General features: G+C 39.2%; 1 protein-coding gene across 1 annotated transcript in view; it reads left to right on the forward strand.

The window, feature by feature from the left end:
* The window catches only part of LOC140717189 (copine-8-like), a 659086-nt gene that overhangs the window by 537776 nt on the left and 95308 nt on the right, over window positions 1-26002 (forward strand). Inside the window, exons 16-19 of the mRNA XM_073030487.1 lie at window positions 7252-7298; window positions 10637-10818; window positions 17440-17567; window positions 21928-22030. Of these exons, the coding sequence (XP_072886588.1) occupies window positions 7252-7298; window positions 10637-10818; window positions 17440-17567; window positions 21928-22030 (460 nt within the window). The remainder of the gene's footprint in view (window positions 1-7251; window positions 7299-10636; window positions 10819-17439; window positions 17568-21927; window positions 22031-26002) is intronic.

A 26002-nucleotide genomic window follows, 5' to 3' on the forward strand; every position in this document is an offset into this window, starting at 1 on the left:
TCTTCTTTTGCCCTTGCTTCCTTTCACCACCATCTCAGTTACTCATAGAGGGGTGACAATATATGGAAGGAAGAAAACTTGATATTTTTCCTACTTTTGCCTTTTTATTGTGCTGAAGTTGTAAGACCATAAAACGTAGGGATATAATTAGGCCACTCAACCCATCAAGACTGTTCCACCATTTAATCTTGGCTGACTTATTATCCCTCTCAACCCCATTCTCTGGCTTTCTCCCTGTAAACTTTGACACCCTTATTAATCGAGAACCTATCCACATCCCTTTAAGTATACCCAAAAGTCTGGCCTCCATAGCCATCTGTTGCAATAAATTCCACAGATATACCACTGTCTAGCTAAAGAAATTTCTCCACATCTCTATTGTAAAAGGACATTCTTTAGTCCTAGACTCTCCCTTTATTTGCAACACCTTCTGCACATCCACTCCATCTAGGCCTCACATTTCGGTAGGTTTCAATGAGATGACACCTCATTCTTCTAAATTCCACCAAATACAGGCACAGAGCCATCAAGCACTCTACATATGTTAAACCTTTTATTCCTGTGATCATTCCTGTAAAACTCTTCTGAACCCTTTCCAATGCTAGCTAGCACATATTTTCTTGGATATGGGACCCAGAAATGTTCACAGAACTCCAAATATGGTCGGACCAATGCCTTATAAAGTATCAGTATTAGAAGCATAGAGTCATGGAGTACTCCAGCACAGAAACAGGCCCATCTCATCCATCATTCAGATCATTTGCATATAATGTGAAAAGTAGTGGAGCCAACATCAACCCTGCAGAACACCACTAGTTATAAGCAGCCAAGCAGGAAAGGTCCCACACTTTTTGCTTTCTGCTGGTCATGAATCAATAATCTTTTGTTCATGCTAATATCTTTCCTTTAATACCATGGGTTCTTACCTTGTTTAGCAGCCTTGTGTGGCACGTCAACAAAGGCCTTCTGAAAATGCAAGTAAACAACATCTACTGACTGTCTATCCTGCTTGTTATTTCCTCATAGGCAAGATTTCCTCTTGAGGTAACAATGCTGACTTTGGCCTAATTTATTGTGTGCTTCCAACATCTTCCAAACCACTGAAGTTAGGATAACTGGCCTATGATTTCCTATATTTTGCCTCCTTTCTTTTTGAGGAGTAGGGTGGCATTATTATATTGTATAATAGGATATGAGAGAAACCTCCTAATCCATTGTGAGGACCATCCACAGCTGCTTAGTTCTCCAGAATGCACTGAGAAAAGAGCAAGAGTTGGATGGGGTCTTGGAGTATCATTGCTAGTTTAGTATCCAATTAGGAACACTTTAAATTTGCGTAAATTCCACAGATTGACCATCCTCTGACTAAAGCAATTTCTTCTCATCTCTGTTCTAAATGAAATTCCCCCTATTCTGAGTCTGCGTATACTTATAGAAAACATCCTCACCACATCCACTCTGTCTAGGCCTTGCAATATTTAATGAGATTTCCCCCTCATTCTTATAAACTCCAGTGAGTACAGGTCCAGAGCCATCAAATGTTCCTCATATGTGAACCTTTCATTCTCCGAATTGTTCTCATGAACCTCATCTGGAGGCTCTGAAATGCCAACACATTTTTTCTTAGATAAGGCGCCTAAACTGTTCAAAATAATCCAAACATATTTTGACCAATGCCTTGTAAAGCCTCGGCATCACATTCTTGCTCCCATAAGACCATAAAGACATTGGAGCAGAATTAGGCCATTCAGCTAATTGAGTCTGCTCCATCGTTTAATCATGGCTGATCCATTTCCCTCACAACCCCATTTTCCTGACTTCTCCCCATAACCTTTAAAAGACTTATATTCTAGTCCTCTTGAAATGAATGCTAATACTGCATTTGCCTTTCTTACCACCAAGTCAACTTGCAAGTTAACCTTCAGGGAATCCTGCAACAAGACTCACAATTCCCTCCACACCTATGAATTTTGAATTTTCTCCCATTTAGAAAATAATCTTCACCTTTATTCCTTCTAGTAAAGTGCATGGCCATATTCTTCCCTGTATATTCCATCTACCAATACTTTGTCCATTCTCCCAATCTGTCCAAGTCCTTCTGCAAACTCCCTCCTTCCTACACCAGCAAAAACCCATCAATTCTGTGATTCAAATTATTGACATAAAACATGAAAAGGAATTATGCCAACACTGACTCCAGCAGAACACCACTTTTTACCAGCAGCCAACCAGAATAGGCCCCCTTTATTCCAACTCTTTGCCTCCTGCTAATCAGCCTATCTTCTATCCACGCTAGTATCTTTCCTGTAATACAATGGGTTGTTAACTTGTTAAGCAGCGTCATGAATCTTGTTGAAGGTCTTCTGAAAATCCAAGTGAACAATATACCAACTCTCCTTTGTCTATCCTGCCTATTATTTCCTCAAAGAATTTCAACAAATTTGTCAGGCAAGAACTCCCCTTTAGAAAACTGTGCTGATTTTGGCCTGTTTCATCATGTGCCTCTGGTTTATAATTTCCTTTCTTTTGCCTTCCTCACTTCTGAAAGAATATAGTGACATTTGCAATTTTCCTGTCCTCTGGAGCCATTTCAGAATCTAGGGATTTTTGAAATGCCATTACTAATGCCTCTACAATCTCTTGAGCTACCCCTTTTAGACCCTTGGGGTGTAGTCCATTTGGTCCAGTGACTTATCTCCCTTCAGACCTTAGCTTCACAAATGCCTTCTCCTTAGAAATAGCTGCTACACTCAATTCTGCCCCCTGACACTCGAATTTCTGGCATACTACTAGTTTCCACAGAGAAAACTGACACAAAATACTTCTTAAGTTCATCTCCCATTTCTTTGCCCCCATTTCTAACTCTCCAGCTCATTTCCCAGCAGTCCAATAACCACACTCGCCTTTCTTTTATTCTTTATGTAGCGGAAAGATCTTTTGGTATCTTCTTTAATATTTTTGGCTAGCTTACTGTCCTTCTTCATCTTTTCTCTCCTAATGGTACTTTTAGTTGCCTTCTGTTGTTTTTTTTTTAAAAGATTCCCAATCCTCTAACTTTGTGGCGACCCACTTTCTGCGCAGGCGAACCTGCTCACAAATACCCGCATGCGGGGAGAGACTTTGGTAATGCACCTCTGACGTCATTTCCGCCCAGAGAGGGTGGGAGCTAGGGATTAAAAGCCAGTGCCACGAAGTTTGAATAAACTGGTCTCGAAACGACTTACCGATTGCATGTCATTGTTTCTAGCTCTATATGTAGTACACCACTACAACTTCCCACTAATTTTCACCATATTATATACCCTCTCTTTTGCTTTTATGATGTCTTTGGCTTCCCTTGTCACCCATAGTTGTCTCATCATCCTTCTAGAATGCTTTATCATCTTTGGGTTACTGCATATCTATTCTGTGCCTTCTGAATTTCCCCCAGAAACTCCAGTCAGTGCTGCTCTGCCATCATCCCTACTAGTGTCCCATTCCAATCAAATTTGGCCAGCTTCTCTCACTTGCCTCTGTAACTCCCTTTACTCCACGGTAATACTGATACATCTGACTTTATCTTCTCTCTCTCAAACTGCAGGTTGAATTTTATCATATTATGATCACTGTCTCCCAAGGGTTCCTTTACCTTAAGCTCCCTAATCAAATCTGGTTCATTACACAACACCAAAACCAACATTGCTTTTTCCCTAGTGAGCTCAACCACAAGTTGATTTTAAAAGGCCATTTTATAGGCATTCTACAAATTCCCTCTCTTAGGATCCAACACCAATCAGATTTTCCCAATCTACCTGGTAGTTAAAATCCCCCATGATTATTGTAACATTGCTGTTATTACATTATCATCATCATTATGTGTCATGTCAAATGATGTGAGTGATTATGGTGTATTGTGCATGATTGCTCTTGGTAATTTTTTTCTACAGAAGTGGTTTGCCATTGCCTTCTGGGCAGTGTCTTTACAAGTCAGGTGACACCATCCATTATAAATACTCTTCAGATATTGTCAGTCTGGCGTCAGTTGTCGCATAACCAGGACTTGTGTTTTGCACCAGCTGCTCATGTGACCATCCACAAGCTGCTTCCATGGCTTCACATGACCCTGATCGGGTAGGGGGTGGGGGAGGTGCTGAGCAGGTGCTACACCCTGCCCAACGGTGACCTGCAGGCTACTGAAAGGAAAGAGTGCCTTACACTCCTTTGGTAGAGATGTATCTCCTCCCCACCACCTGTCTTATTACATGCCTTTTCTACATCGTGGTTATTGTTCAGGGTCAACTCGTCAGCATTGACTCTTGCATAGCTTGCCATAATCCCATGCATTCCACGACTTTCTATGAGACTTTGTATCAGCGCTTGTTATTTTTTTAGCAAGATATATGGGAAGACAGAGGTGAGCAAAATATACCTTTAGTTGCAAATGGCAAGCATGAACACAGGTACTGGCTACTATTTGTATTCAGTTCATTACATGAGGTTTTATTGACTTCAGTGGGACCAGGTATGTGGGAAGTGAATAAAACTGACAGATGATACTGTTGCATATGCTTCGAGCAATCCAATGTGACATTCTCTCCCAGGTACTGAATTTTTGACAGATGCTACTTACCGAAGCCAAGAACTTTGTCATCACAAAGCGAGCATGAACACATATAAAGTATCCAAAAAGTGAGACTTTTCTTTTGCTTACAAATAGGCTGAATACCAAAACAGAAGTTTCAAGGATTACGGTCATGGTTTCAGGATATAAAATCAGCCATGATTATGGGGAGAAGGTTTTCCATTCAGAGGGTTGTAAATTTGTGAAACTCTGTAACAGGAACAAGGGTAGTATGTAAGAGCCTGCAGTACGCTGGTGACACGATGAAACCGTCAGGGTAGATTAGCTGTGGCCAAGTTATGAGGTAGAAGGAATAAGTCTGGTGCAGAGCTACAAGCAGGTGCAGTGTCTCTGTATTAATTCGACATTACAGTCATGAAAACTATTTTTGGAGTAATTGAGTGCAACCTTCCCACAAGTTAATGCATTCAGAGTTGCTCTTCTGCACATTAACCACATTAACGCATGGTTATTTGAGTTGGTGTCACCTTCCTGTCAGCTTGAAACAGTCTGGCTATTCTCCTCTGACCTCTCTCATTAACAAAGTGTTTTTGCCCACAAGTGTTTTGCTCACTGAATGCTTCTTGCTTTTTGCCCAGTTCTCAGTAAACTCCAGAGAAGGGGGTCCCAGCCTGAGGTCCACAGACCCCTCATTTAATGTTAAAGGTCCATGGCATAAAAAAGTTTGGAGTTAATGCTTCTTATTGATAAATTTTTTATCAGGGCTTCAATGGGTCAGAAATGTAATAATTTTTCAGTTGCAAAGAAGGGATAAGGAACAAAAGAGGTAAGGTATTTGATTATTGGGAAAGGCTGAGAGAGAGTGGTCAGGACATGTATGGAGGAGGTCTAATTAGAGGGAGGTAAATGAACTCTGAGATAACATAAGTAAATGGAAGATAAAAAATGAGATACAGAACTAAGATCACTGATTATCTGAATTGTTGAAATCAGTGTTGAGTGTAGAAGGCTGCACTGTGCCAGATTTGAGGATGAGAGGCTCTTCTTCGAGCCCATGTTGAATTTCTTGGGTCACTGTAGGAGGCCTAAGACTGAAGGGCCTTAGGGATTCAGATTCAGATTTATTTATCACATGTAAATCCAAACATACAGAGAAATGCGTCATTTGCCTTTGCATTAAGAAATGGAAAATTAAAGTCAGAGCCAACTGGAAAGTCGAGTTCATCTCACAAACAATTTCTGTATAGCCTGGGTATTTGAATACCTCTCTCGATGTCTGGAATTAAGAACTCGAAGCGTGTTCAAGTTGCAATTGGCCCTGTCTTTGATCTTTGAGCACAGTTTTATTCCAGCACCTTCTTTGGTCTAGATTTTCTTCAAAATAACTTGTCAGGCATCAGTTTAAAGGGAACTCCAGCAACAGTGGTCTTTTCAAATAAACTATGACACCAATGAAGTTTAATAATTCTTACAGTACAATTGTTAAGTATTTTACAGAGCACGGCAGAAAGTTACTCATTAACTTATGGTAGAAGATATATCAGAATTAAATTTGTTACAATAAAGACATTATTGTTTAAAACAAAATAATTGATTTTGAAATATTTAACTGAAAGTCCATGAAAAAAATTTGTTTTTGCTTATGGCCTAAGAGGTAATTTGACAGTAATTATGACACAATGGGCAATGGTTGCACCTTAAAGGTTCAAAGGGATCTAAGGTGTAATTGTTAGCAGAGTATGTACCTACATACATCTCTGAGATTCATCTTCTCCAGATAGCCATGAAACAAAACAAGAACGTGGAAGTCATTCAGAGAGAAACATCAAACCCACCCTCCACACAAAAAAAGAATGGCATCCCGATCATCAACCTCTAAACCTCCCCCCTGCACAAAATGAAACAAGAACATCGACCCCAAACCCCTCCCCTCACACAACAAAAATGGAAAGAAACATGTGAAAAACACAGAATATAGAAACAATAAGTCTGAGAAAGTCCATAAACACAATAGTCCAATCCATAACGCAGAACCGTGGTAACATCTTCCTTCGTCAATGAAGGGAGGAACACCACACAAGCACAGAGCGGCCTACCCACTTGCCACAGTGAGCCACACATCAATTGGCCACTCATAGACGCCTCAGCAGTGATCCACAGGAAGGCAGTCGGCACTGAACTCTCACTCGCCTTAAGTGACAAAGCAACATTTTCATGGTTTTTATTTACAGTGAGAATGTCTTGAAAATGCCAGGAGTTTTCCCGAGACTATTGATTACACTGGAGACTGCTACAAAACAATGCTCCCTACCCAGGACAGAAAAACGCGATAGAAACCTTTAACTTTTACATTTAACTCCACAGATCTGTAGTGCAGGGCAACTATTACAAACTTTAAACTATATTGTCATTGCAATTCTGAAATCCAGGATATTGTTTTACAAGTTTGACACTGCATTAATTAGATGTAAACTCTACTTAACCATTTCAGCAGTGAAATAATTAATCTGTATTTGAAGGTGGTTTTGAATCAAAATAATTTGCTTGTTCTTAAGAAATATCTTTATTTTATACCTGAGCCATTGCACACAGTCAGAGAGACATTGTTTACAAAATGAAATCTAACACAAAAGCATGTTCAAGTAAGAAATATATTTGAAATAAAACTTTGTCTCTGTTTAATCTTACAGAACACAGATAAATTTTACAGTGGCTATTGATTTTACAGCTTCTAATGGTAAGTTCATAAAAATCTGATAAACCTTCACTACTGAATATTTTTTTTGGGATATGCATGGGTGGCTACTAATTACTGATTGGTGGCTTTGGTCAATCAGAAGGGTCTCGGCCTGAAACATCGACAACGCTTCTCCTTATAGATGCTGCCTGGCCTGCTGTGTTCCACCAGCATTTTGTGTGTGTTGTCGTTTGAATTTCCAGCATCTGCAGATTTCCTTGTGTTTGCCGTTTTTAATTGATTGCTTAGATACATGTTCAATCATACATTAGGATGCCCTCAAAGGAAAATCAATACACTTTTGCTATGTTCATGTAAGTATTTGTAGTAGTTGTGTAATTTACTTCTTGGATCAATGGCATTTAGTTGTAAATAATCATAAAAGTAAAATAAAAGATTGATGCCAATGAAGAAATGTTTAGAGGGAGCGAGGAATAGAATTGAAGTAAACTATAAGCACAAGAGGTTCTGCAGATGCTGGAAATATTGAGTAACACACACATACAAAATGCTAGAGGAACTCAGTAGAGTACCTTATGAAGGGTCTCAGCTGAAATATGGGCTACTTATTTCCCTCCATAGATGCTGCCTGACCCATAGTGTTCCTCCAGCATTGTGTGTGGTGTTGAAGAAAGCTAAAATGCTTAATTTATTTGCCTACCAAAAAATACTAGCATTTATAAAATCCTGCATAAAACTAAACACTGACAATAACCCTGCAATATCCTGATGCAGGGTTTTGATCCAGAATGTCAATGATGGTCGTTCCTCATACGGACACTGCTTAACCTGCTGAGTTCCTGGAACAGATTGTTTGTTATTAACAATAGCACCAGTCTGGCAGAGTCCACTGTTGATCAGTTGCATATCGTGTTGTTTTGTTATTTTATGCTATGTTATTACTTTACTTTTTCAAAGACTTTGTGTGTAGTCTTTATTGTGCTGTGAATCACGGATGTGTCATAATAGAAACTATCAATGCTTCATTTAAACATAAAGAATATGGGAGCCAAGTGGCCTCTCAAGACTGGTCCAGCATTCAATAAGATCATGGCTGATTTGACGTTAACCACAAATATTTTCTTTCCAGATACCAATGATACTCAATTCCACTGGACACCAGCTATTTTTTTTATTTTAACCATTAATTTATTTAGTGACCTGTTATCTCACGGCCTCCATAGTCAACTGACATAGTGAGGAAGGAAAACATTCCAAATTAAATCTATACAACTCAATCTTTATTAATACTCTGAATACAGGCATTCAGTGAATCACTATTACTCTCAATGACCTGGCATTTAACCTACTTTTTTATCCTCCTGTGCGTAGGCTTCCATTAGTCTTGATAGACCATGGATTTGCGCCTTGGTAAGTTTCCAGGGTGCAAGCCTGGGCAAGGTTTTTTTTTAATGGAAGACTGGCAGTTGTCCAAGCTGCAAGTCTCCCCTCTCCACACCACCGATGTTGTCCAAGGGGAGGGCATTAGGACCCATACAGCTTGGCACCAGTGTGGTCACAGAGCAATGTGTGGTTAAGTGCCTTGCTCAAGGACACACACACAAGCCTCAGCCAAGGCTTGAACTAGTGACCTTCAGATCACTAGATGAAAACCTTAACCACTTGACCACACACCAACTTTATTCTCCTAGCCAATACAAAGTGAAGCTCTCAACTTGGACTCAGATGGAAGATGAACTGGACAGGCTTATTTCATTTTCTTCTCTGAGTTCTGAAGTCAGGGTCCTCTTATGAAATGTTTGTTCCCAAGTCTTTTTGTCCTGTTTATGTCCTTACAGTTTCTTGTTTAATATATTTTATACCAACTCTTTCAGAGTGCTGGTGTCTCCTCATACAGACACAGGAGAGCATGGAATTGGTTGTCACTGATTGTCTTCTGATAACCAAGACATCCCTAGTGGTTATTTCACTGTTGAACCTAGGCCTCTAGTTATCTCTTACTATTTTAGTAACAACTAGCTCTTCTGCCTGCTGTGGAGGCCTTGGTTAACAGGGGAGATGTTTCAGAGTTTCTTGCCTCATGACATCAAAATGGCCACTGTTTTGTGTTTTCAATTTATGAGGCCTCTCGAGATCCTGAGTCACAACAAAAGCCATACAGCTACACAGTGAGAAAAATGAAGCTGACAGTCTATTAAAAGGGTTTCCAATCTGGGGCCCATGGACCCCTTGCTTAATGGTATCAGTCCATGGCACAAAGGAGGTTGGGAACCCCTGGACTATTAGATTGTAATTCTTTTTCCTTATCTCAAGAAGTTCACATTTCAGTATGTACTTCACATTTTAATTATCACAGATGGCCAAAGAAAACAGCTCCTGATACACAATTTTGCGATCAATCAATCAATCTATAAGGAAGAACACACTTCAAGAATATTCTCAAAATATTTTCAGGTCACTTCATGGATCATTCTGACATGTGGCATGTTCAAACTGAAAACACTTCCAGCTCTCTGCTCTGGAATGATTGTTTTTAAGCTTTTACAAGCCACCTTTGTATTCTATTTCACTTCTCACAATAACTTGCTGCTTATTTAAAGTTGGCTCCATTTTCCCATCATGCTTTGTAAATGCCACGGTCCCAATTCTCCTCAACTGTCTGGGCCACAGAATTTTAAACATACACATCTGAGAAAAGAAAATCCTTCTTAACTTTGAAATTAATCCTTTATTCTGAAACTATTTTCCAAATTCTAGGTTGAACGAGGGAAAACAGCCTGCATGTATTGTACCTTCATGTCAAACTCCCTCAGAGCCTTATAGGTTTCAATAAGATAACCTCTCAGCCTACCTAACTCTATCTTGTTCAGTAATAAATCTGGATAATTACATATAATAAAGGACTAAAACTATTGAAGTTTATACCACTGGTAGCTAATTGGATGAAGACCCAGGAAATGACTGTTTTTTTTTCATTTAAGTTGAACTATTGGTTCATTAATCTTAAGGAAAGATCACTGTCAGGAGGTTGATTGATGGTAGACAAGTTCCTCCGCTGACAGTGATACTAGGCTACTGTTATAATAATTCCTTTGTCTCAATGGTACTATATCATCTGAAAGCTTTGAAATTTGTGAATCAGGCAGCTTGAAGTGTGGTAAGGCACAATACACTCACAAACTGGCATGTTAGTCACAGGAGAAGTTGGCTTATTATGAGTTGCATGTTGCACTTCATTAGTAGTTGTACTACAATTCGATAGCTTAGTCAATTTAATTAAATAATCCTGACGGGAATCTACAAAAACTTTAATACTCTTGTATCACCAAGTAAGAGTCATATTTATAGCTTATTATTCTTTCTACTTCCTTCATCAGGAAACCCATCTCAATCCACATCGCTGCACTACATGAATCCTTACCAGATGAATGCCTACGCAATGGCTTTGAAAGCGGTGGGCGAAATCATTCAGGACTACGACAGTGACAAGATGTTCCCAGCATTGGGGTTTGGTGCTAAACTGCCCCCAGATGGAAGAGTCTCTCATGAGTTTGCTTTGGTGAGCTATTTCGGATATGCCGTTCAGGTTGTGGAAGTTGTAATGAATGAAGCAGTTGCAATGCTGTGCGAGGAAGTGATACCGGGAGATAACATTAAAAGTAGGAACAGGAATTTTAGCTTTCTAGACCATTCAGTTGGTTCATCAAGGACTACCGCTGAAATCTGAAATAAAAACAAAAAAAATTTGATAAAATAGCCAGGCAAAATTTGTGCAAAGAGAGGCAAATCAATGGCTCAGCTCAAAGATTTTACTTTTGTACTGAGGCCATTTTGGTTATTAAATCCCTACTACATCCCAGCTGGGCAATCCCATTTGTCGCATCCTACCCGCCTTTATTTCCCCATACCGCTGGCCAACAAGCTTATTCTGTCCGACACGTGGCTATCGATTCTCCTTAAACTACACCAAGAAGTAACGTAAAACAGGTTGTAGAAGGAGAGCTGAGTCCCCGAAGGAAACCCAGACTTTCAGACTCCAGACGGACGATACCCTGGTCCTGCAGCTGTGACAAAGCAGTCCAGACTGTTGCACCACAGTGTTATCCCCACTACAACCTTGTCTCCGAGCCCTTTTGTCATTAATAAGATTTGACATAGAACAGAAGAGTACAGTACAGGCCCTTCAGCTCATGATATTGTGCCAACTCTTTAACCTACTCTAAGATTAATCTAACCCTTCCTTCTCAAGTAACCCAGCATTTTCCTTCATCCTTGCGGCCATTTAAAAGCTGCCTAAGTGTCCCTAAGTGGTGCTTCTACCATTACCACTAGCAGTGCATTCCACACACCTACCACTCTCTGAGTAAAAAAAACTACCTCTGACATCCAACCCCCCCCCCCCCCAATACTTTTCTCCAAACACCTTAAAGTTATGCTCCCTCATATTTGCAATTTCTGCCCTGGGAAAAAAATCTCTGGATGTTCACTTTATCTATGCCTCTGTCAAGTCACCCCTCATCGTCCTCTACTCCAAAGAGAAAAGCCCTAGCTCATTCAACCTCTCCTCAGGTTGAGAAATGTGGACCTGAAAGTACAGAAAGTTTCCAACTGGAAGTGATGCTTGAGATTCTCACGAGATGGTAAATCTTGTGCAGAGGTTTCCCAAGATGAGAATGAAGCAACTTATTTCTCCATCTGATCTATAGCATCAGAATGATGCCCTGTCACATGGGGGGGAGCAACGCTGGTAGAATATGTTCATGAAAGTTTCATTGTATGTTGATTGCCCAAAGGATGTGGCAATTATTGCCTTTACTTGATTAATTTTTGCATTTCACGCATTGCAAATAGTGACTACATTTACAACTTACTTATTTGATGGTAACACTTTTGGATGCAGAGGAAAGGTTTTTGGTATAGAAAATATTTACTGATGTTGACACCCCTGCTGGAACTTCAGTTTACGAAAATCTCTGGAATCCGCCAGAACTGTCCCAGCCCCGTTGAAGGATTCCCTGTCAGTGAAAGAGTGTGCCAAGCGATCTCTCACTGTCTCAGTAAAATCAGAAGATGAAAGCAGGAAGGATAGTAGTTAGCAAGAAGTTTCACAGTATCAGCAACCTGGGTTCAATTCCCATCACTGCCTTTAAGGAGTTTGTACATTCTTCCCTTGACTTGTGTGGGTTTCCTCTGGGTGCTCTGGTTTCCTCCCACTTTCCAAAGACATACCAGTTGGTAGGTTAATTAGGAATTGCAAATTATCCCATGATTAGGCTAGGATTAAGCTGGGGGGTTGCTGGGCAGCATGGCTCCAGGGGCCAGAAGGGCCTATTTGCTGTATCTCAATAAGGAAAAATAAAATAATAATAATAACTGCTAGACATATTCCGTCAATTCCAATTCATATCTCGTAAGGATGATCTGTATTTGAAACATATACATTTTAGTTTCTTTTTACATGAATTCAGATGACTGAAATAAAAACTGGATTAAAAGTCAGCGACTTTTAAAGTACAAAGAATCATTCAAATAGATAGATAGATAGATACTTTATTCATCCCCATGGGGAAATTCAACATTTTTTTCCAATGTCCCATACACTTGTTTTAGCAAAACTAATTACATACAATACTTAATTCAGTAAAAATATGATATGCATCTAAATCACTCTCTCAAAAAGCATTAATAATAGCTTTTAAAAAGTTCTTAAGTAGTTTACTTAGATACATTAAATACAATCAACCCCGGCACTTTAACATATCTTACTCCTGGCGGTTGAATTGTAAAGCCTAATGGCATTGGGGAGTATTGACCTCTTCATCCTGTCTGAGGAGCATTGCATCGATAGCAACCTGTCGCTGAAACTGCTTCTCTGTCTCTGGATGGTGCTATGTAGAGGATGTTCAGGGTTTTCCATAATTGACCGTAGCCTACTCAGCGCCCTTCACTCAGCTACCGATGTTATACTCTCCAGTACTTTGCCCACGACAGAGCCCGCCTTCCTTACCAGCTTATTAAGACGTGAGGCGTCCCTCTTCTTAGTGCTGCCTCCCCAACACGCCACCACAAAGAAGAGGGCGCTCTCCACAACTGACCTATAGAACATCTTCAGCATCTCACTACAGACATTCAATCTTCCCTCATACCTTCTAAGGAGCTCTGAGTAACTTGTTAAAATTAAAAATCTTTAAATCATGTGATGCAACTAAACAAAGTACAATGTAATCTGTTTGTGATACATTTAGTCAATTTTCCTAGTAAATTCCACATTTAACTGATTGCCGTATTTGATGCCTGTTCATGCTACTCACCGCAAGTTGATTGTAACTGCAGTTTAAAGGCAGTTTAAGAAACTCTTCCTGGGTACTTCTTAGGCAGACAATGTGAAAATCTTCCTTTTAAACTTTGACAGTGTTGGTGCAGTGAAGGTTACAGTTTTGATTAAAGCACACTTTCCTCGCATCTCAGAAACTCAAGAAAGCCAATTGAACATGTTAAAACACACTAGTTGCCTCTGTCTTCACTGTGAATGTGAAATTGTGGTGGGACATTGGAGTCAGCAGTTTCCATAAAGCAGTTCAAGCCTTTAACACTGTGAAACGTTGCTTTTCTTGAATAGTCCCTTCGTTATATAAATCTCAAAGAACAATTTGATCTTTCTGGAAGTGACAATAGCTGGTGAGAATCTCTACTGATGAAAGAGGGGTCACATCAGTAGTTTATTTTGTCATTAAATAAGAAGAGAGACATGGTGATGGTTTAGTTTGGTAATGTTTCACATCTGAAACAAAACTCAAACCTTAGCTAAACTGCTGCTTTACTGAAGGCTCTGCCATTCGTTGAATGAGTTTATTTATTTATGTAACAATATAGCACAGAACAGGCCCTTCAGGCCCAACAAGGCGCATTGCCCAGCAACCCACCTATTTAACCCTAGGCTTATCACAGGACAGTTTACAATGACCAATTAGCCTACTAACCAGTACATTCTTGGACTGTGGGAGAAAACTGGAGTACACTGAGGAAACGTGGTCACATAAGGAAAACATACAAACTCTTACAGACTCCTTACACATGGCACCAGAATTGAACTCTGAACTCTGGAACGCCCTGAGCTGTAATAGTTACCACTATAATACGGTGGCACTCAATGTGAAACCAATGCTCGCTCTGATGTTGAAGATCTTGTAACATTTTTCCAAATCATATTGAATCCACTGACTGACTTCTCTAACATATAACCATAACCATATAACAATTACAGCATGGAAACAGGCCATCTTGGCCCTTCTAGTCCATGCCGAACGCTTACCCTCACCTAGTCCCACCGACCTGCACTCAGCCCATAACCCTCCATTCCTTTCCTGTCCATACACCTATCCAATTTTTTTTTAAATGACAATACCGAACCTGCCTCTACCACTTCTACTGGAAGATGAAGTGGGATCTCCTTGGAACCTTTCAAATGTTAAAAAACCTAGACAGAGTAGATGTGAAAAGGATGTTTCCCGTGATAGGGGAGTCTAGAACAAAAGGGCACAACTTCAGGATTGAAGGATTTCCATTAAGAACAAAGATGCGGAGAAATTACTTTTGTCAGATGGTGGTAAATCTATGGAATTTGTTGGTACGAGCTGGTGTGGAGGTCATGTCATTGGGTACATTTAGGGCAGAAATAGATCGGTTCTTGATTAGCCAGGGCATCAAAAGGTATGGGAGGGAGAAGGCGTGAGAGTTGGGATGACTGGAAGAATTGTTCAGCCATGATTGAATGCCAGAGCATACAACGTCCTATATCTTATGGTCTTATGGACATGGCATCAAAGATTATGGGGACTGGGGTTGAGGAGGAGAGAAAAAAAAAGAAAGAGTGATCCAGATCATAGACTGAAGGATGTGGATGTTCTGCCTGTTTGATATTTATCCCTAGATCAACATCTAAAACAATGTGGTATTACCTATTGGTGTAATATCTCTTCAGCTGTTCAGGAGCCTTTGGTGCAGAATTGGCTATTACGCTTCCAGCATTACATCAGAGACAACTTTTCAAAAATACATATTGAACTGAAACCAGAAATAGTAGGGCAGGATTTACTTTATTCCTTCAAACCATTTCATGAATTTGTGGCAGATGCAAAGCTCTGCCACAAAACTTGGATGCCATGAATGGTAATAGTTAAAATTAGGTTCTTTCCATCCACGTTTATGTTCAGCTCTCCCCTTGGGACGAAGAGAAAATGAGAATGCTTTGTTACTATTTTGTTGGATTGCTTATTTCCAAGCCACAGGTTTCAGATATTAACACCGGGAAAAGCTTGAGAGGAAATTACTTTTACACTTTCTAAGCCAGAGAATATAAAGGAATATACTCAATTAAGAACGAGGCAGAGAAAATGTGAGTACTTCCACACTTCAGAATCAAATCAATTCCCCAATGTGCAGCTCACATCTTACATTGTTCTGAAGGGAAATTTCATTGGTAATTAAAGCAACATGCACAAAATGCTGGAGGAACTCAATTACTTTGTTTGCCAATTAGTGTAGCAAGTTGTATGTTTTCCATATTCTGTACAGATTAACAATAATAGTATGGACCCAAAGTGTTATGATTTAAGTAATGATTCAGAATCTAATATTATTTTCTTATTAGCTACTGATTAAGTTTTTGCATTTCTTATGATAGCTCAAAATATACTTCTATCAGAAATCGGTCCATTTTTTGAGAAGATAATTTTTATCTTTAATGAGAAGAGTCATAGACTGAAATATTAAGTTTTCATGTAAAATGGCAACAACAGGGTTCTTGGTCCTGGCCAGATAAATCATAGCCCTCTGGTGAGTTTTGATGGAATCTTCTTTGAGATTGATCCTATTTCAAACAGAGGAATCTCAGAACTAGGATCTGCTTTGTTCCAATACGAACCTGGAATGCTAGAAAGAGTAACAGAGGCTATGGGCCCAGTAAGGTCGAAGTCTTGGCCATTTCCTTTTATGTGTTTATTCACTTAATGACTGATGAGCTGGATTACAAACACTTCCCATTTTTATTATCATAATTCCAACATTTATTCCTCTCCATCATTATTGAATTTTCAACAATGCCATAATTTTTAGACCAGGACTCATTCTTTCTGCAGGCCGTAGTAAAATACCTTAGGGTCCTTTCAAAAGAGCCAACAAGGTCTAGGAACATAGCAATCAGCTAATCTCAAATTAGACTGTTGCATTTCCTACACTAAACTGACCGTAATTTAAGACTATCTAATAGGTTCTGAAACATATCAGGGCTTCTGACTAGATGAAAAAGTGTAATTTTATATTCTTTCCTGTTTCTTCAGTCATGCTAAAGGTTTTGATATCTTAATTTTAATCCTTTAAGTTGACAGTCTCTGATCAAACATATATGACATTTGGTGCATTTCTTCTGGGTATTATTGGAAAATGTATGTGTTTGCTTTCCTGATGCCCTTTGAATTGAAAGTAGAGAGAGGAGAAAGTATATTAATCTTCTCTTGTCATACTTTATTGCACTTTAAGTAGCCTTCATATTAAATGGTTGTTTCCTTACAATATATTCCTCAAAGTTTCTCATCTGAGGTATGTGATGATGCATTTTCAGAATTGTTTAATATTGTGCAATTGCATATTCAACATGGTAGCTCAAGTAAATTTCTGAATAAAGATTTCTTTTGAACTGGTAATTTGATATATGCAGAGCACACTTTGTAGAGAACACTTTATTTCCCATTCTTGTTATTTTATGATACAAATTAAATGTGACACAGATGCAGTTTAGTTTTATAGAATCAGTTTAATAGCAAAATGCCATTCAAACACAGGAGGTCGAACTCAATGACGCAGTCGTGCCAAATTTCAATTCAAACTCACCATTCACTGTTTTATTTTCATCTGGAAAATGCTCAGTGGCCTTTCAGTGATGGTATTGAAGACTATTATTAAACTCTAATGAAATAGTGAGGAGCTGAAACATTGCACAAGCTGTGCAGATCAACATCACAAAGACGTGAGCCTGTGATTAAACTAAATAGACAGAAAATAATATTTTTACCGAAAGGCAAGAAAGACATGCATCCTTAAATCTTGAATATGGTATGAAAAGAATGTTTGCTCCATGGCAGTTTACAAATTTTGACATGTTTTATTTTTGACAATTTAACAGAATGGCAACCCAGAGAACCCATATTGTAACGGTATTGAAGGAATTCTGGAAGCATATCATAGGAGCCTCAAGACAGTCCAGCTTTATGGACCAACGAACTTTGCACCTGTGATTAATCATGTAGCACGGTAAAATTAGCAACTCTTTAGTGAACTGTTCTAACAGTCTTGTCTTTTTATTGCATCTAATTTAAATGTGGGAATTATGTAGGGGTTAATAGGCTCCAGACCTTCAGAAGAGTTTGTTTAGAAATGTCAGTATATGGTAATATCCTGAGGTTAAAAAGTCATTGCAAAAATTTAGCGGTATAAAGATTATATTCCCATTTAAATTTACTAAGTAGTCACGTTTTCTATTGTTGTCTCAGTAAAGTGGCAGGTTTTAACAATGTTGAAGATTGCATTGTTCTGAGCTGGTAATGCTAAAAGGGAGACATCTCCATATTGCAATGTGCAATTCAGTACCTTTGATAGAATTGGTAGGTTTGCATTTAAATCTTTCTTGTTCAAGTAGTGCCCTTAGGACACAACTGGTGCTCTTCTGATTCTAAGATTTAAAGCACATTGCAAAGCAAAACATGCTTTATAAATTTTCAATTTATCGATATTCTTTCTCAGAAGATACATAAGGGGCTGCAAACAGGTTTATTGTGAAGAACTGATTATTGGGACTCTGATAAGACTCGCAGCCTAAAAATCTCAAATATCAAAATCTCAAAAATCCCATCATCAGAAAATAATCTAAATAGATCTTATAAAGGTACAAATGCTTTGGAAATATGCATAAATATTAAATGTGAGTGAAACCGTTAAAAAATATATTGTTCAGTTCATTGTTCGATTTCTGTTAAAAAATTATTATATTTATTTTGTTTCATGATTTATTGAAATTCATAATCTACTAGTGAGAAAGGAGACTGTGACCAGTATCAGGGGTCTAGTTTGTCAGACTAAAGCTATTGTTATAGCCTGAATGCATATCAGTATCTTTTATTTCATAGAACATCATACACTTCACAAATTAACTTGGCTCAGTATTTACAGTCCCTTAATACAAGACCCATGCTGACACAGGCTGTCATTTCTGAAAGTTACCAAGGCAACCTGTTTAGTTATTTCTCTCTGCAGTCTTTTTTGGAGACACGTCTGTTTGATTTGGCTTATCTCATCTTATTGTCATTTTCTGTACCTCTTGGTAGTGCAGATACTTAGCACCCCATCCTCTCCCTCTCTCCCTCTCTCTACCCTCCCTCTCCCTCTCTATCCTCCCTCTCTCTCCCTCTCTCCCCCTCTCTCCCTCTCCCCTCTTCTGCTATCAACTTTCACTCTTATTGTTTCCTCATTTGCAAGACCATCAGCTTTCCTTTAAGGAAATATTTGGAAATGCAGAATGAAATTCTTAAAGAAAGTGCATTAAATAGCATAGTCCATATTTTAATTTCCACCGGCATGAATGGTAGTTTATAAAGTATCTCACAAATATTGGAGCATTCAATTAAAACTTTTAACATTTTTTTCAAAATACTAGCCCGTAGCAGTATTCAGGGCAATGATAACCATCATTGTAAAAGTATATATCTCATACCTGAGTTGTCAAACTGGTCCATTCTATGCAAATAACACACAATGGGGAGAAAACATTGGAAGTCAAGTTCAACAGCAGAAAGTTGCTGTGCACTTGACGTATGTAAATAGATTGTGAGAAACTTGGAGATGTGTTGGGGACCAAGAGCTCGATTGAGGCAGCTGGACCACAATTTGCAGCTGAGGCACTTGCAGACTTTCATAGAGGCATAGAGCACTGTAGCACAGAAGCAGGCCATTTGGCCCATTTAACTTTCTTTCTTAATAAAGTGGTAAAGTTTCAGGGTTTTCTTTCCACAAATGACTATCTTTAGTAATGATCCCGCCAGGCCACCCACAACACCACTGGGAGCAGGAAGAGGGAGCTCCAAGCCCTCCTTAGAGGAGACTGATGGGAGAGAATGGGGAAGAGCTGTCACCTTGCATCTAATACTGGATGTATTAGAAATCATTCAAAGGTGGACTAAACAGATGAGTGGCACTGGAACGACAAGGAATAATTTCTCTTCACCTCTGTGAAGTTTGTGGAAGTGCTGGAGCCTGCAAAAATAATGGAGAGACTGCTAGAACAATCCTGAGAAAGAAATTGAGATAAATGCTTCCCCTACACTCTCTCCTAATCAGTTCAAAGGAATAATAATTTATTATCTAGTGGATTGCAAGAGTGTTGACACAAACTCATGGTCATAGTGACCAAGACTTCACCTTGGATGGCAGAAGTCAGAAGCTATTAAGCAGCTATCATGATACACGTGCTGCAATGGACATTGGGACATCAGACAACAATAACGGTACTGTGGTTTGGTTCGCAGGTGTAGAAGCTAGCCATTTCTGATGCCCTGAAAGAATAGGCTCCATGTTCTGCTCAAAGTGATAGGCAAGATTGGAGCAGGATTTGTCATATTCCTAGATAGTTCAGGTAGCTTTTCCAGCAATGCTCCAAACATGCATCTCAGTCTTTATCTGCAGGCTGTTCTGTTGTGGTCCTCATCTCCGTCCTCTGGAACAGAACTGGTCTAAACTGTCATCATGGGCACTGGCTCATGAATTATGAGTCCTTCTTGGCCTGGGTGCAGACCGCTCCTACACGGTGACTCAGCACATGAGCTTGGCTTTGTCCTCTGATGAATGCGGTACCTTGATTGTTGTAGCATGTTCTTCTAAATTCTTTGTCTAGTTAGGTGGTGCTCCTTGAGCCTCTGGCTTGCAAAGTTGAAAGTAAAGTTATTATCGAAGTATGTATATGTCATCATATACTGCCTTGCGATCCAATTTTTTGCAGGCATTTACAGGAAATTATAGGAGTTTACGAAGTTTACAATGTTTCCCCATTCTGTCTTTCCCCCATCCTTCAGTGTGAACTGCTATTCCCTTCCAAATAATTTGCTTGACGAGTCTTTTCTTAAGTGCATTTATGCTGTTCACAATACTTTAGGTGTTCGAATTTTACTGATGACTGATGGTTATACCATGTTGCACAAGCGGAAGCATTCTTCTATTTTCCTGAACTCTTAATAATTTTAAGGAACTTGGTTAATTCTGCCACGACCCTTTATTAACGCTGAGATGAAAGAAACCCACCTGTAAATTCTTTCTAGGTATGCGCACCCTTATATTTCTGGTATCATCTCTATAAATCTCTGCATCCTCTCTCATCCTTAACATCACTTGGCAAACAGTACTCTCAGCATGATCTAGCCCAAGATTCAAGGCAAGTTTAGCATTGTCTCTCTAATTTTCTGTTCCATCTCTCCAGAAATAAACCACAGAGCGTGGTTTCATTTTTTGTTGTTTCTGTTGGTTTACTGCCTGCTCATTTGTGACACAACTTAGAGTGAAAGGAATATGTGTTCTCAGATATAACTTTGTTCTTCTACCTTACCTAAGGCTCATGCCTTTCAGAGAATGTAGGATCCCAGTTCTTCCTCATAAAGTATGCTACCTTGCTTGTTTTTTCATTATATTTTAGAGATTTGGCATGGTAGTAGGTCCTTCTGGCTTAACGAGCCCACATTGCCCAGTAACACCTATGTGACCAATTAACCTACTAGCCCATACATTTTTAGAATGAGGGAGGAAACCGAGCACTGGGAGGAAACCCATGCAGTCATGGTGAGAACATGCAAACTCCTTACAGACAGCGGCAAGAATTGAACCTGGGTCGCTGGCACTGTAGTAGCATTACACTAACCGCTACACTGCCTTTCCACTCTGTACTGAACCTCACTTTCCTATATTTGCCCACTCTTGGAGTTTATTCAAGGCACCCTTCTCGTGGTCCTACGCAGTGCTGACTATCATCCAAAATATACTACCATTTGCAAATTTATGGTGTATTTTTGAATCTACAGTTGAAATTATTAAATTGTGAAGCCATTTCACACTTTTATAGGCCAAACAGAAGGGTGCACCAGAAACTCACATTAGATATAGTCTCTTTTTCTATGATTACTAGGATTATGGCCCATGTTGCCATGCCTTGCACACACCTCATTCCCTGGCATATTCCTATTGATGAGTATGAACTATTTTCACATCAGGGAAAAGACCTTTTCATACCATCTTGATACTTACTGTAACAGTAACAGCACCTTTCTGCATTCCAGATTCAGTGACAAAATCACATCTTTTTTTTGCATAATGTCTAGCCACAAGAGATTCTGTATATACTCATTAAGTCAAATTCTCACCTTTTGAAGCCCAGCAGAATGAATCATTTGTCTGAAGTGGGTACTTACATTATGTTGATGCAAATTAGTGTATTTTATTATGAGCTGTTACCTAAGAGAGGTCAGTGCTGTACATTATGCAGCCTATCCATTGCAGTCATAGATTTATGAACTTTGCCCAGCTAGGTGGCCTAATTAGCCATGTCATTTTCTAATACCCACTTTGTCTGTTACAGATATGCAGCAGCAGTACAAGATGGCTCACAGTACTTTGTTCTACTCATTATAACAGATGGAGTTATCTCAGACATGGCACAGACTAAAGAAGCTATTGTTAATGTAAGTCCTATTTCTTCCTGTTAATCCAACAGATCATATTTAATATGAACTGAAGTTGACTAAGAATCATCCTTGAAATCATTTAGCTTTTCATGAAGTATGTATGCACCAAAATTGTAATCCAATGCAAAATCTATTACTTGCTACAAATAAGCTTGTTGAAACAAGATTGCTTTATTGCAATGATGAAATGTGGAATTAGTTATTAAAAAAACTACTGTATATTCAATGCAATGTTTATCTTTCCTTGATCTATAATTTAACTATTATGTTTTGTCTTTAATATTTGATCCCTCTGTTGTTATTCATTGGTTTGAAGACTTGATGAAAACTGTGATCTTGCTAAACCTGCTAATGGTGTATGTTTGAATTTAGAAAACCGAATGTATCCATATGTGCTCTCCTTTACAAATGGTGGCTGGATTGTTCGTAGCTAACCAATCAGCTTTTAAAGTATGTGATTTGAATGAAAGAAGTTGTGGAGCATTAAAATGAGACCCAGTACTCTAAAACTCAGATAATCTGGCATATGAGGTTTTACTGGTGCTGGACTGGAAAATTTTCCACACCATTAGGTGTTATTTTTATTAACGTGACAATGCACTTTTAATTCATGCACTTTATATGTAGGTCGGACAGGTAAATTTAAAGAGAGCAGGGGAATCAACATACGATTATCAGACATCCACAAACAACCAGTTGTACTTCTGTGGTACTGAGACAAAAAGGAGTGTGGGGATCAGGGTCATGGTTAATCAGCAGGATATGAGGAAAATGTAGTCGGGGGAGCAGGGCAGCCATTATCCGATGAGCCACATGTTAAGCTACTGAAATTTCTATATAGTCAGCCAGCAGATTATCAGTGTATTACTGTAATTTTGTAAATATCTATAACACTTGTCTTCTTTTTAAGATTCCTTACTGAGAAACCTAGATAAGATTGACAACTGGTTTAGCATCCACTTGAAGGGCTGATTGAACATGCCACATTTGATCATCATATACTCGTCTGTTTGACATCAGATCACTTGACAACTGGACTTAGTTTGCAAATATCACTGGGTTATTTACTCCATTATTTATAAATCAATCTATTTCAACAAATGCAGCATAAATTATGTAACACGTGAATTGTAATTTTATCTTCAAATGTGATTTCAAACCTCAGACACGGATTTCTCATGAGTGCAAATACTTGGTGTTCGGCATCTGAAATATTAAAAAAAGTCTTTTCAGCTGAGAAAAACATGTACCATTGTTATGTAGGCTAGATTCACCATTTAATGTATTTCCTTCTGACAGCATAAGTAAAGAATAAATATTCATCGATGTGAGAAGGGTAAGATTAATGTTATAACAAGATAAATCCTGATTAAATCTGATTGCTGTTCATAGTAACTGAAGACATCTTCAGTCTGCTCTAGAAGGAACTGAGGTTGTTTGTATTTATAATGGCTATCAGTGAACCACAGAATCAGAATCGTACAACATATTTTCGGGTTGTGTCATCCGTGCTGTCTGTGATGTCTGTCAATGCTCTTTCCACCCGAGTGCAGTAGCTTTGTATCCTTGTGTGCAGTTCACATCCAAGTACCTGTTCAAATGCCTTTCAATTGCATCTCTGGCATTTGTTCCAGACAGCCACCATGCTCTGTGTGGAAAAACTTACCCCTCAGATCCCTGTTCTCCCCACCCCTCACTGTCACCTTGAACCTGTGCCCACTAGTGTAGTCTCCCCTGTCCTGGGAACATACGGTAATATTATTATTGCCTAATGACACCCCTTAACCTCCCCACTTTCCAGTGAGAATAAATCCAGCCCATCTGATCCCCCCTCCAACCATCCATTCCAGGCAATATCCTGCTACATTTCTTAAGCAGTTTCTCTGCAACTACCAAATCCTTCCTGTGAAATGCCACAGCAGATCACCTGATTATCAGAAATGCAACATATTCACAAACTAGCTATCGGACGTCAGTGGTGTGCCAGTTTCACACAGGAGAGCGGTCCCTCCCTCAGCAACAAAATCAGTGAAGATCAAGACAAAAAAAAGAACATCTGCGGTGAGAGAGACAGAATTAATGTCTCAGGTCAGTGACCTTCCTTCAGAATTTGATATAAAATGATCATTTTTGAAGCATTTTAGATGTCTTAAGTGTCTTAAGTAAGTTGTTGAACTTTTTGTTCATTTGTTCAACATCACATATCATCTAAAAGTTGCAAAGTTTCATTTTTTCAAAAATCAATAAAAAAGCATGGGAGAAAGTACACTCAGTAGTCATTTTATTAGGTACAGGAGGTATCTAACAAAGTGGCCACTGAAGGTATGTCTGTGGTTTTCTGCGGGGTAGCCCATCCACTTCAAGTTTCAACGTGCTGTACGTTCAAAGGTGCTCTTTTACACTACTGTAATGCGTGGTTATTTGAGTTACTGTCGCCTTCCTATAAATTTGAAGGAGTCTGCCCATTTTCTACTGACCTCTCTCATTAATTATGTGTTTTTCCCCTCAGAGCTGCCACTCCCTGAATGCTTCTTGTTGATTTTTTTTCTTTTGTACAATTCTCTGTAAACTTGGGAGACTGTTGTGCATGAACGTCCCATGAGATCAGCTTCTGAGATACTGAAACTACCCCATCTGGAACCAATTCCATGGCCAGGCCACTTAGATCACATTTCTTCCCCGTTCTAATGTTCGGTTTGAACAACAAATGAACCTCTTGACCATCTCTGCATGCTTTATGCATTGAGTTGCTGCCACATGTTTAGCTGATTATTTGCATTATCGAGCTGGGCAACAGGTATACGTAATAAAATGGCCGCTGAGTGGATGTTTTGCCACACATTTCTTCACTTCGGTGTACAATCTCGTTTAAATCCTTTACGGGATGTGCTTATCACAGAGAGGTCAGTTTATGTTGCTTCTCCCTGATTGTCTTTAAGGAGATAGTGATGAGTTCCCTTGTTGAACAGCTGTAAGCCCTTGAGTTGAAAATACTCCCATAATGCTGTTGGGAAGAATGTTCCAGGATGTAGGTCCAGCAACGATGGACAGTGTATGATTTTGACTGCTGAGTTGCGACGAAGTGTTGATGAGGGTGAGTTAAGTAAGTTTAACTTTTGTGGTTGGTTCTCTCACTGGTGAGACATGACGTTGATAATAGCCCTTGAGGCCCTCCACTGATTGAGCTTCTCTGACTGAAGTGGTCTACCTAATGAAGGAGAGATGATTTTTTCATCTCAGGGCAAGCAGTAGATGCAATTAACATCATGTTTCTACATTATACCTGTTGGTAAGTATTTTGCATAGGGCCTCTCCTTCCTGGATGCACTGATATGCTCCCACCTTTACAATTATTCCCATTTAATAAAGAAATTGTAAAGGAAGAGTTAAACGTAAATCCTTGATAATCCCTAATCCATAAACAGAAAAGATCTTGCAGATGCTGGAAATCCAGAGCAACACACACAAAATGCTGGAGGAACTCAACAGGCAGTAATCCCTAATACATGCAGTGTCTGGCAGCATCTATGGAAATGAATAAACAGTTGATGTTTCGAGCCAAGATCCCTCTTCTGGACTCCTCAGCCCCAAACTCTTTTCCATAGATGTTGCCTGACCTGCTGCAGTGTGTGTGTGTGTGTGTGTGTGTGTGTGTGTGTGTGTGTGTGTGTGTGTGTGTGTGTGTGTGTGTGTGTGTGTGTGTGTGTGTGTGTGTGTGTGTGTGTGTGTGTGTGTGTGTGTGTGTGTGTGTGTGTATGTGTGAGAGAGAGAGAGAGAGAGAGAGAGAGGAAGAATTTCAGGATATTGTCACTAAAGAAAGCTCCTCAGATGTCGAGTTCTGATAGGCTCCAGGTAATTATCATTGTAACTTGAGTCTGAGGCAGCTCCAATTGTGGATTCAGCATGTGTACTCAAGTCCAGTTTCTTTGTTTGTTCTGATCCATTTTATATAAAATGCACTCAGTTTCT

Source organism: Hemitrygon akajei, chromosome 27 (assembly GCF_048418815.1).
Source record: "Hemitrygon akajei chromosome 27, sHemAka1.3, whole genome shotgun sequence".
In the NCBI taxonomy this organism is placed as follows: domain Eukaryota; kingdom Metazoa; phylum Chordata; class Chondrichthyes; order Myliobatiformes; family Dasyatidae; genus Hemitrygon; species Hemitrygon akajei.